This window comes from Lissotriton helveticus, chromosome 10, assembly GCF_964261635.1.
Source record: "Lissotriton helveticus chromosome 10, aLisHel1.1, whole genome shotgun sequence".
NCBI lineage: Eukaryota > Metazoa > Chordata > Amphibia > Caudata > Salamandridae > Lissotriton > Lissotriton helveticus.
The window spans coordinates 1,071,764,272-1,071,777,578 of NC_136071.1; the positions used below are offsets into that span (position 1 = coordinate 1,071,764,272).

Sequence of the window (13,307 nt, forward strand, 5' to 3'; positions counted from 1 at the left end):
TTACATGGATAATGCATACTTTTTTAGCACTCAATGAAAAAGTACATTATAAGTAAGCACTAATTAATTGATAATTATTCTTAATCTTAATAATGGTCGTCCTTTTAGCAATCTCTTAAACGTGTTCTAAAACATGCAGCAGGCCACATGTAGCTGTTTGCAGTGAGTGTAAAACTCACTGAGTAATTTTACCCCATAGCTGAAGTTGGTGATCTTTAGGTTACACGTGGATCTCTGCAACAAGCAAAGTAACCCACTGAGATATCTTGCTAATAAGCAAGCACTTTACTTTTAGTTCGCTTGCGGTGTTTTGTAGTAAGCACATTAACACTCTGAACAACTTTATGATGATTTAAGTGTGTGACCAGCAGATTAGACAAAGATCTCTGCACTACCTCCCTGTATTATTCCATGAAACAGGCTGTGTATTCATAGATCTCTGTAGCATGTGCCTCTAAGGGACATTTAAACGTGGTTTATTAGTGAATAATAAAGTAAACCAGAACAGGGTTTCTCTGTCATTTATTTTGTGTGAGGATTTTTTGGGAAATCAGCATAAAAAAATAATACATGGTTGCACGCAGATCTTCGGCTAAACGTCCTTGGCCACACCCTGTGACTCCGCCAGGCAGGGTCCACCCCTTTTCTTCCATCACCAGCTCAAATTCTCAAACGTTCTTCGCTAGTATTGACGTTGACAAGGCACACCCTGAAAGTTGCGAGGAGTGGGTTTATGAAACGGGATGTGCCTCCCCATGCCACACCTCTTGCTCTCAAGTGCAGCTAGAGCACATCTTCACCTTACGAAAAATACAGGTGGGGAAGACGCCGCAAGAATGCAACTCATTTTTTGTGCAGAAATAATGCAAAATGTGCCATGGCTGCTACTATCTCGTGCACCTTTACACAGGTACAATCTTACCAACACTTCGTATAAATAGGCGAGTGGACATGTAGAATTATCGTTTCAACTCTAGTGTGAAAATGAGAAATCTCTACAACAAACCATGGGGGGCACACCGATTGAAAATGCCAACGAGCGAACAAATTAAGGAGTTTGATTAAAAAAATAAAAACGAATGTGAAATTAACTGTGGGAAAAACAAAGCAAGTGCATTCAATAAGGACGCACGACAATGGTTGTTAGGGAGTGAAAAGCACAACTGTGAGAACACAGGAAGGATAGGATATGCTTGAAAAAAATGAAGAAAAATGCACGACTTTATCCTAATTACAACAACATGTGATTTAAGAATTGGCAAGGCGCCTGGTTATTAACCGCGGTGAATGGCTGTTTTCTGACCGACATGGGAACTGCAGCCCATCAATAGCACTGCTGCACCACTGAATGCACTTTACTAATGGGAGGTCGGTGGGGACGTCTTGCCTTGTGGAGAGGAGGGAGCCAGCGATGCCTCTCTTGTCCCCATCAGCCAATGGTCACAGGGGGGTGTAGCCGGACCCCGTGCTTGCAGCGCTGGCTGCCTGCTGGACGTGCTACTTGGCAGCATCTGCCGGCGTGCTGCAGATTCTGCCACAGCTCTGTAGGAGAGAGCTGTTGAGCAGTCTCTGCTCGGATCCGTCCCGACCAGCTGCCCCTCTGCACCACAGCTTTACGCGCACGGTTGTTTTGGTCCGGTTGCACGTGCAACAAGAACAGGGGAGTAAATCAAGCAAACATAACAACAGAAAGAAGACTCTTCCAAGCACTGGCTCAGAATGCTACTTCGTGGTCCAATGAAATCCTATTTCTGTCTCTGGATCTTGGTGATGCGCCTAGAAGCAGCACACAGTCAGCAAGGTAAGAGGAAGGCGCTGCAGGAGCCGTGGGCAGGCTAATTATTTCTCAGCCCTTCAAAAGAACCACTGCCGAAACTTTTTCTTTGATGGTTGATTTTTCCTCCGATGGGTTGCATTGGGTGCTTGTTATTGATTGATTGATTGACAGGGAGAGTTTACAGAGAGCTGCCAGCTTGCTTTGCGCCTGTTTAGTGGATGGCAGGCTGTAAACGAAAGTTCCTTTCTACTGACAGGATAAAGTTCACCATGCCCCCAGCTTAAACTGTTTTATCTCATACACCAAGATCATCTCTTGCACGCATCAGGGGAGTAATGCAAGCCCCTGGGCCAAGAGAGGAGCCCAACGCCCCATGAAGGGTCGGGCCATTGAGGCCAAGGTCAACGAATAGCTGTGGGATATGAGTGACTCGGGGGTGTGCTCATCACCTTCAGCTGGGGGGCGTGAGGGGGGGTTGTATTTTTATTGTGCCACTAGCATGTGTGTGTTCAAAGCTGAATGCGTGTTGTCCTTTATTCTAGTAGTGTTTAAGTGCCTATTCAATGTTCCCACGTATGTTCGTCAAATGCAGGTGTACGAGTGACGCCACTAAGCACTACAGCCTGTCTTTTGAAGTGCACGCTTATTCTGTACATTTCACGGCCCTCCATAAAATAAGTCTGGGCTTACTCTGGATGGCCTGTGCTTTCAGCAGCCTGACCTGCAATTAGAGAGATATACACAGGCACCCCCTTATTTCCTTTTTATTTATTTCTAAAGGCAACGCCTTAATTCTAAAGAGTACACAAAAGGCTGGACGGTTGGAAAATGTTCCCATCGTGTGCAAAGCTGAACTTTGCCGAGAAGTGCTTTACGACAAGACGCTCTTAAACGAAACACGCAGAAGTGAGTCTCCTTCAGTGGAAACTAGCACAGCTGGCGACCACTTGAGTGCACAGCCCCGGTCAATTAGCGCTGGCAACTAACAATTAGAAAGGCAAGGCTACTCGTTTAAAAGCTTGTCCTAGCCCCGTTTGCTTATATACTTCAGATGTGTTTGTTTACCATGTACATTTACATTCTTAGTGATGGATAACCTAAGATACAGACTGTGTTCTTTAAAAAAAAAAAAATCTCTGGGGGGTATTTTCTAATGGAAGGTACCGCGACATCGTGCGTTTTTAACTTTTTAGTGTCCGATCTCCCTTCTGATTGGTTAATCTCTTTACCCTTCAGAAAGACAACCTGAACTGCATTGCATTCATGTACTCAGCCTCACGAACATCCATGTCTTGTGCTCCTGACAACATTCCGCGCGCGCGGATTGGCTTTCATGTTCATTTAGGAACCATTCCAACGCGCGAGCGTTCCGGCATTCAGCATAGTTGTCAATCCATAAAACGTGTCATGGGCTGGCCTCTGGTTGGCAGCTTGCAGAAAACACTCCCCGAGTCAGCCCCGCGCCCACCCGTCACCCAAGAGTCACATTCTTTAATGTGTAACACCCTGCCTCTGAATTAACATCAGAGGGTAGACATTTCAGAGAGACTTCTGACTTGCAAGAAGGCAACCCGTTTAGAAGCAGCCTTTAATGTTTTAAAGAGTCGTTTATGACTTGTAATTATGGTAATTAAAAACAGAGACCGAGAAACCCCTTCGGGAATGAATGGTTGCGCTCTGCTACGTTCATTCAACATAACATAATTTAATTTAATTGTGGGTTTATATAGCGCTAGAATCAACTCCCGGAGGAGTATCTCCGCGCTTCGACCGCTGGGGAACCCGTCCTGGCTCACCCTGAGAGATGGTCCCTAATGGGTATCTCTAAGGTGCGACCAAGCATCCCCGGCGGTCTGGGGGGCCGTTGTGAAGATGAGGCAAGCTAATGCCCAGAGTTGCCGAGTGTGGTCCCTGACTGGAGTAGCTGGTCCACTGACCCTGCCGTGTCGGGAATCGAACCCTGGTCCCGGGCCGTCCTCTGCTTACGGGTCTGCCGCCTCTAACCAGTGAGCCACACCACTCCACTCCACATAAGATAAGAGAGCACAAGCCATAACTTAAAAGCTAAAGGAATATTAATTATTCTTACTGGAATGAAGAGGGGCTATTTAGTGTTACCCTGTTAGTATGGATTTATTTACACATACCATGAAAAAGGAGTGTGTGGTTGCAGAGCCACACAGGGCTTGGCCTCTCCCAGTGAGTTGTTTTTTGCACATCTTATCTTGAAATTTCCTTTATCCTTTACGATCCATTTCTCTTATCCTACCACTTCTGCTGAGGGAAACCAGCTCCCCTCCTCACCCAACCTTTACATTTGGGTAATGTTCTCTTGATGGCATCAGCCACCAAAGATTTTGACAATCCAATCATCTGTCCCCCATCATTCCCTTTGCAGCCACTTACCATCATCATCCATGCCTGACTTTTTATGCACAAGCACTTTGCATGCTGGACTTTTTGAGTCCATGCTTACAGAGTTAAAAGTGAATTTACAGGTCCTAGAATGAAAAGTGCAAACAAAATGTCAAAATATTGGCGTAATAGATGACAAGTTACAAGGGACCATGCATCACATTGGTCACAGTTCCACTACTACTACTACTTTCATTTGGACTTTCACCATTTATTATGTATAGATGTAAGCAAGGCAGTACCTTGTAACCAACAATAAAACAAATATTTGAGTGCTCGACTTTCCTAATTAGTTGCAGATGGAGGCGAATTAGGAAACTCTGCGCTCATGCACAGTGGACACAGATTTTAACACAGATTCAATGTACTGGCGATGCTTAAAGAGAAGGGATGTCAACCTCACTTCCCCCAAAACCTAGACTGCTACAACAATTGTAAGAAACCTCCAAGTACACCCAAACTATTCAAACTACATAGTATAATTAAGCCGTAAGTCCATGTATTCCTCATGTTCTCTCTTTATTGTTTGGTGCCCACAGCCAGCCAACATGTGTTTCGGCACTGGGAAATTCACCCCATGACTTCCCCAGGGCTGTAATAGAACAATAGTGTAACTTACAAGTCCAAATATACATACACTTAGTAAGAATGTCACCCTGTGTCAAAGGATATCAGAGCCCTCCTTAAGGGCCAATGGCCAACACATGGAGGAAACTCGTATATCATTTATCCAACAGCTTGAAATGCAACCCTACATGCCTCTAGCTCACACCCTAACTGTCAAATCAATGCAATATCTTTTTTGTGGGATGATGTGGGCAAAGTGTAACTGAAGTCAGGAACACAAATTTCAAAAGTGTTTACAGGAAATGGAGACTAGATTCTTTACAATGAGTTACAACATACAGGTTATCAAGTCAGCGAGAAACAGGATGATGGGTGTAGACCGGAAGCAAACACTATTGTACTATTATGATAAATATGTGGTAACAGGTTTGCCCTACTATGGATTATAGATGAGCGTCATATAAATACCGTAAGTGTCTGTGGAGGCACTGGCATTTACTACAAGCAGATAAGTTATTGGATGATTGTATGCCTGCTAGACCTAGCATTACATTTTATTAATATACAAATTCATAATTAATGTTATCTTGTAGCTGCACTTATGCGTGGAGTTTAAGTAGTGTGAGAAATTGGGTTATTAGGTGCAAAGGATGTGAATCCTGTATAACCAATAAGACTCAGATTGTCTTTTTACTGGGAACTAAGTACCCTATTGTAGCACTTGACTGTGTTAGAGTAGCGAAGCAGAGAAGTCCATGGCCTACTCAGTAGAGTTGGTTTGGGCTAGTAATTCCAGTTCTCTGGCACACAACATTCAATGCATTATTTACTGGTCAATTCTCTTTCTTTTAAAAAGTAGAAGTGCATTTTATTACAAACACATGACTAAATACTATGCATTAAATTACACACAGATCATTGACTGGGGGTTAATGTTTTGCCATGGTGCAACATTCCATCCATCATCTTGTGTGTTTTGCTGTTCACCCTATGTGGGAAGGGTATGCCCAGACGTGGGTCCCGTGCTCACTAGGCCCCTGGAGTCAAGCTATCCTGGTTGAAGACGGCTGATAGCCAGAAACCGGTCCTAGGATGCTTGATTCCGGTCCAGGAAAGACATGGCTTGGCAGTTCAGGCTGGACTGTTCCCATGAGGCACAGAGTCAAGACTGATTTGTATATGGCCATGTCTGAACTGGGGTGGCTTGGTGAGCAAAATAACGATGGATTAAACCCAGATCTTTGACTGGGGGTGAATGTTTTGCCATGGTGCAACATTCCATCCATCATCTTGTGTGTTTTGCTGTTCACCCTATGTGGGAAGGGTATGCCCAGACGTGGGTCCCGTGCTCACTAGGCCCCTGGAGTCAAGCTATCCTGGTTGAAGACGGCTGATAGCCAGACACCGGTCCTAGGATGCTTGATTCCGGTCCAGGAAAGACATGGCTTGGCAGTTCAGGCTGGACTGTTCCCATGAGGCACAGGGTCAAGACTGATTTGTATATGCCCATGTCTGAACTGGGGTGGCTTGGTGAGCAAAATAACGATGGATTAAACCCAGATCTTTGACTGGGGGTGAATGTTTTTCCATTGTGCAACATTCCATCCATCATCTTGTGTGTTTTGCTGTTCACCCTATGTGGGAAGGGTATGCCCAGACGTGGGTCCCGTGCTCACTAGGCCCCTGGAGTCAAGCTATCCTGGTTGAAGACGGCTGATAGCCAGAAACCGGTCCTAGGATGCTTGATTCCGGTCCAGGAAAGACATGGCTTGGCAGTTTAGGCTGGACTGTTCCCATGAGGCACAGGGTCAAGACTGATTTGTATATGGCCATGTCTGAACTGGGGTGGCTTGGTGAGCAAAATAACGATGGATTAAACCCAGATCTTTGACTGGGGGTGAATGTTTTGCCATTGTGCAACATTCCATCCATCATCTTGTGTGTTTTGCTGTTCACCCTATGTGGGAAGGGTATGCCCAGACGTGGGTCCCGTGCTCACTAGGCCACTGGAGTCAAGCTATCCTGGCTGAAGACGGCTGATAGCCAGAAACCGGTCCTAGGATGCTTGATTCCAGTCCAGGAAAGACATGGCTTGGCAGTTCAGGCTGGACTGTTCCCATGAGGCACAGGGTCAAGACTGATTTGTATATGGCCATGTCTGAACTGGGGTGGCTTGGTGAGCAAAATAACGATGGATTAAACCCAGATCTGTGACTGGGGGTGAATGTTTTGCCATTGTGCAACATTCCATCCATCATCTTGTGTGTTTTAAATTACACACACACACATCTTAGGTAGATTGAAATACTTTTCATGACACCCTTATAGCACATTTCACCGCAATTGCATCCTGAGCCCCATAATCTTAATACCCCCACCTATACTAGAGAAAGCATCACTCTGAGTGCAGTACTTACGATACTTCATATCCACTTAGAAAAATTCTACTTTTGGAGATACCATTACCGCATTAACTTTTATGTAAGTTTATTATTTCAAAGGCAATTTACCTTATTTGACCTTCAATAAGAGGACACTTATCTTTGACCCACTAATTTAATATTTTTATCAAGAAGTTTTTGGTACGGCTTCCATCTTCCGCTACTATACACGCCTCGTTTGCTACTTTTGCTAATTCAAAACAACTGTTTCGAAGGTAGATCAATTTTTTTGAACTTTTTGATTTTGCACAGCTGGTGTAATATCTTTTCTCACATTTCTTTTACTATTCTTAGCCCACATGGAATTATATAAGGACAATTCGATATCAGTTCTTTGCATATTACTAAACACTACCCTGAACATGCACTCACCCCAAATATTGTTGACACATTACTTCTACAAACACTTCTTCTTTTTTTTGGGGGGGTCTCCATTTGGTATAGAATCTGTCTACGTTAACCCTTAATTTAGGTTGGACACTACATTAACTGTCTTCTGATCTAAGACCTAGTAATACTTACAGTATGGTTGCCATCTTGGCTCCAGGACTCTGGAGGGCTCCAGGACTCTGATTCCTCGATAATTAATCTAGCCTTCCCCCCAGATTATGCCATTTTTACCTTAAATCGGACAACTAGAGGTGGGGGTATTGCGATGGCCACCAAACGGTGTTACCCCTGCGAGTGGAAAGACGCTGAACTTTCGGGGTGTGAGGGTGCGCTATTCAAAATAGCATTTAGTCACCAGTTTACCTTCTCTGGCTTATTAGTTTACCGGCCTCCGGGCTGCGATTCCGTTTTTAGGGCTGCTCTTCCTGAGTATATTAGTACAGAGGCGCTAGGATGCGCCAATTTTAATGTCATGGGAGATCTTAATCTCCATCTTGACTGCCCTTCTTTACCCTCCATCAGGAGCTTTCTGGCGGATCTTGAGGCCCTATAGTTCTCGCAGATGATTACCTTTCCCACACATAGAGGTGGTCATATTCTTGACCCTTTTTTTACAAATCTTGAAGGATTCAGAGTTCTTGGTTCCTCTCAGTTGGTCTGGACAGACCACATGCTGGTGAAAGCGGCATGTTCTTTGTCAGAATCTCCTTTTCTATCACAGGACAGACTTGTTCTTAAACGACACAGGAACAAATTAAGACTGGAGGATTTTTACCATCTGCTCGAGGAGGCTCCTTTAGGCCCGCTCACCGAGGTTGATCGTGGATACGATTCCTTTTGTGAATGGATCTCAGGGGCCCTCGACTCTCTGATCCCTATGTGTTGGTCTAAGTGTCATCGGAAGGAGCCGAGTCCTTGGTATGACAGTACTTTGGCATCTCTTAAGAGGGCCTGTAGACAGGCCGAAAGATTATGGAGGAAGTCGTATGATCCAGATTTGAAGATCTGTTATCTTGCCAAGATCAAGATCTACCACAGGGCAGTGTGTCAAACACGTGCTTCCTTTTATGCCCATGAGTTTCAGAATTCTGCTAATCCATCGAAATTCATTTTCAAAGTATTAAAGGACCTGATGGTTAAGAGAGCTACTGCGGTGGAGGTATGTTCGGACACCCACTGTGAGGGCTTGGCCTCCTTCTTCCACGAAAAAGTGCAAGCCATCTATCGCACTTTTCCAACGGGTTCCCTGATGTCACAGCAGGTTGGTTGCACCTTAGGTGAGGGGGAGTGTCTTTCTATCCTGCCCCCCTTATCTATGGAGGTGTTTGACTCTCTCAGCGTTAAAATCAAATCTGGATCTCCGGCAGACCCGCTGAAACCGGCCCAACTTAAGACTCTGGCGCTGGTTTGTCGTACCCCGGTGCTGTCTTTGATCAACCTGTCCCTTTCTTCTGGAGTGGTTCCCGTCAGATGGAAGCAGGCGGTAGTCACGCCAATCTTGAAGAAGGCGACCCTTGACCCCCTTAAACCTGAAAACTACCGCCCTATCTCCCTTCTTCCTTGGGCCACGAAAGTAGCGGAGGCCCATGTGAATGCCACTCTTTCAGACCATCTTGGTAGGTTTAACATTCTTGATCCTACTCAGAACGGGTTCCGTGCAGGTCACAGCACGGAGACGGCCCTTCTCTCTATGGTCGAGCACCTGCGTTCCGTGCTGGATTTGGGTCGGACGGCGGCACTATTGTTATTAGATCTCAGTGCCGCCTTCGACACGGTCTCGCACGGGATTCTGCTTCGGCGACTGGAGGAGGTGGGCGTCTCTGGCCTCCCCTTGTGTTGGTTTCGATCCTTTCTTATGGATAGGTCATTCCAGGTGGCGATCCCGCCCGGCAAGTCATCATCTTACCCGTTAGACCAGGGGGTCCCACAGGGGTCATCGCTGAGTCCCACCCTTTTCAATCTTTATGTGAGACCGTTGGCTGCGGTCGTCAAGCGGTGGGGCCTGACTATGGTCTCTTACGCAGAGGACACGCAGCTGGCGGTCACACTGAGCGGGGACTCAAGTCTGGAGGCTCCCAGGTTTTGTGATGGTCTGCGGGAAGTGGCTAACTGGATAAACTCCAACTGTCTCCAGTTAAACACCAAGAAGATGGAGATTATGGTGGTTGGTAAACAGGTGGCTTTGTGGGGTGATAAATGGTGGCCTTCGGATTTGGGTGTGACTCCCCTTCCAGCGTCGGAGTTAAAAAATCTGGGGGTGTGGCTTGATCCTTCTCTGAGCTTTATCTGCCATACCAAGAAGGTGGCAGCTTCTTGCTATGGCATTATTAGAGGACTTCGACCCATCCTCAAATTCTTCGACGCACCCACAAGACAACTGGTGGTCCAAGCATCAGTGCTGTCCAGACTGGACTATGCCAGCTCACTACTGGCGGGGGTCAACCAGTCAGAACTCTCCCGACTGCAGCGGGTTCAAAACGCTGCGGCCCGACTGGTGACAGGTCTGCCTAGGCGGTGCCCGGTGTCTAATACCCTGCGCTCTCTCCACTGGCTTCCTGTGCAGCAGAGGATTAGATTCAAGGTTCTTTGCCTTGCATTTAAAATCCTCAAGGGTATATCCCCACAAATCTTGGAGAATCTGTTGATTCCTTATGTCCCCTCCCGCACTCTCAGATCTCTCGGCCAGAATTTAGCAGTGGTCCCGCGTTTTAAGCTGAGCAGAGTTGGTGGCCGCTCCTTTCGAGTCTTGGCGGCGAGCTGGTGGAATTCTCTTCCTCCGCAAATCCGGGCCATCGATGAGCTCCTTCAGTTTAGACGGGCCATCAAGACCTTCTTATTTATCTAGTCCCTTATCTGTGTCACCTCTCCCTTCTGTTTGCTTTTAAATGCTGTGTTGTGTTTACCTTTTCAAAGCGCCAGGACGCCCCTTTGCTGGGGCAACTGTGCGCGGTACAAATAAAAATAACATAACATAACATAACATAACATCTACTTTATTGGATTACTACACCGCCTTGAAAAAAGTCACATCTGTGACAAAACATGTGTTGGCTGTTATCCATCATCACTGAACTTATCTACTTTGAACGGAATTTGATAACAATAATTTGTAACAATTGTATCTTGTTCATCAACCAAATTGCTAGAAACTGTTAAAGAAAAGCTTACAAGGAAACATCTCTTTATTTTTGTACATAAACTCTTTCTTTCTGTTGGTCTACACCTGTGAAAATAATTAAACTTATCTTTATGAAGACAAGTTATTGTCTAACAGATTTTTATGTAAATGTGAAGTGACTGGGTATATCTCTCGCTCACTCTGTAAGGTGATGTCTTTATTTATAAGGCAGAACTACTGACTTTGTTAAAGGGTCACCACATTATATGTAAGGCAGGCCTTCTGACTTTGTCAGGGTGTCATATTAATATATAAAGCAGGTCTCTTGGCTGTGCCAGGGTGTCATCACAGTAATAACAATAAGCACATGTTATACTGTAGCAATGTACCACCATTAAAAGCAATAGAACCCATAACCATATTCATAGGCAACCATTATAAGCATTCCAATGTTCAATAATGACATTATTATTAAAGCATTTGTATTTAAGGCAATCACAAACATATATATTATTGTATTTTTTAACACCCTTCTAGCCACATAGTGTAGCCATAGGAGCAGCCACTAAGGATCCCTGCACTCCAGAGCCTAATAGCAAACGAAAGCCGCAGCTGTGAGGCTGCTTAAAAATGATGTTAACCTCGAGGTGGGACATGCTTGCTAGCCCCGTGGGGACATATGCTCAGTTTTTGCCAAACTCCTTCAGTGAGGCTGATGCACTCCATGCAGCCTCCCACAACTCCTACAAATTATGATGATGGTGCCCCTCTTTGAGGCCACCATGAGCAGAAAGGAACATGTAAATAGACCTTGAAAAGCATTTATGGGGTGCTCCTCAGCAGACTGTTGTGAATATTAAATGATTGGCTTTTTGTATCACTGCTTCACAGTATGCCACATTTAAAAATAAAAATTCTGAGTGTGCTGGTACACCCGGCACACCTATTGGCCTTTATTGGTTTATTTCATTTTTAACAAAAGCAGCATAGGGAGTCCACTCCCAAGCTGCTGAGCCTGCTGCTTGATCTTCCCCACCCACTTATGCTCCAGCAGGAGGGGGGGGGCACAGTCCTCCTGCTGCTCACTCGTGTGGAGCCATAGCTCTGGGACCCATCCCCCATGGACATGGAGATGGAGGCGACAGTCCTCCTCACTCCTGGGACTCTGGTCTCCTCAGCAGTCGTTGGAAGAGGGCAGCGGTGCTCCAATTGTTGGTGTCAGTTGTAATGGGCCTTAGGGAAGAGGTTCTGGCCCAGAGGCCAACATTTAATATGCTGGCTCCATGGGCAGATGAGGGCCTCCAGAGGCGATACGGATTTTGGGACATAGGCCTACATGCATCTCCTACCCAGAGGAGTGAAGTCAAACTTCAATTTGCTGACCCTGGGGCACAGACTCATTCCAGGGTTATTACGCAGACATAGCAGTGGAGCACCACATACTTGATTTGACCTTTTAGTATTTTTAAAATGGTTGATCTTTAAAGATACCTAGCTTGGGGTGGACCTTTGGGCTGATATTCTCCATCTTGGCCTAGTTTGCTCTTGGTGTCAAGCTCTAGCCACCAAGAGCATTTTCAATAGTTCTCAATTCCTCTGAAGGGGTGCACTTTACAGGGAGCTAGATTTTTTTGTCTCCCTGCTCCAGTCTTCTCCTCTGCCTTCCTTGCTTTTGGTGCTCACCTCTTGCTGGTGGGGGTATCTTGGGCAGTCCCTCTTCAGCCAGCTGACACAACTCCCTCCTGCATGCCCTCGCCAGGCCATGGCCATCTTGCAAAACATCCTGGGGCAATGGAGTCTAGGTGTTTGCCCAAACTGGTCCTCAAGGGGCATAATGGGGCCATTGCCACGGTCCTGGAGAAACACATCTTAGTCCTGGGGGTCAGCTGAAGACTAAGTCTTTAGTCCTTCTTTGCAGGTCATCAGGGGGCTTCTCTTTCCAGCTGGGTATTCTTTCTCCATTTTTATCTCCCACGTTAAGGGTCTTCTCACCTGTCTATCCCTTGAGCAGGGCTTTTTACGTTAGAATGGAAAGTTCTAGATGCCAAGCACCGCTGGCCAATCCTATGATGCCATATCATCCCTTCACCCCGTCCCACTCTCCTGCTCAGAATTTTAGGACAATCTACCATAGCAACTTGATTTTTTTCTCTGGAGAGAGCTCCACTGAGTACCTCAACTCCACCCCTAGCTGGCATCACTACCTGAACCTTTCCCAACAAAACTTCAAAGGCCTGTGTTGGCTCTAGGGGTATGGCTTTCATCCTTTGTTCTGATGTGCCTGAACTGTCCCAGCCCTTGTTTAATGTGACAAGCTAGTTATGTGATGCAGACTTCCCTCCCCACTCCTTTCCTCCTAGGAACTGAGCGAATCACTATTAATTGTTCTTTTTGTGTAGAAAGGCCTTTTCCCCCATCTGCTGGGGAGCAGACTAAGTAGTGTGAACAAAGGCCTGGAATCGGATTATGAATTGAGCCACAGAAATATAATAAGCCCTGAAGTTCTGAAAGATGTTGATTTATTTTGTGGAGAGCTGCAAATTCAAACTCGGTTTCCCTTTTTTACAGCAGTTGTACACCTTGCTGGACTGTGTAGCCC

General features: G+C 45.8%; 1 protein-coding gene across 1 annotated transcript in view; it reads left to right on the forward strand.

The window, feature by feature from the left end:
* Positions 1-1,417: 1,417 nt before the first annotated feature.
* The window catches only part of VWDE (von Willebrand factor D and EGF domains), a 402,281-nt gene continuing 390,391 nt past the window's right edge, over positions 1,418-13,307 (forward strand). The window contains exon 1 of the mRNA XM_078662843.1: positions 1,418-1,801. Within this exon, the coding sequence (XP_078518969.1) occupies positions 1,720-1,801 (82 nt within the window). The 5' untranslated portion in view covers positions 1,418-1,719. The remainder of the gene's footprint in view (positions 1,802-13,307) is intronic.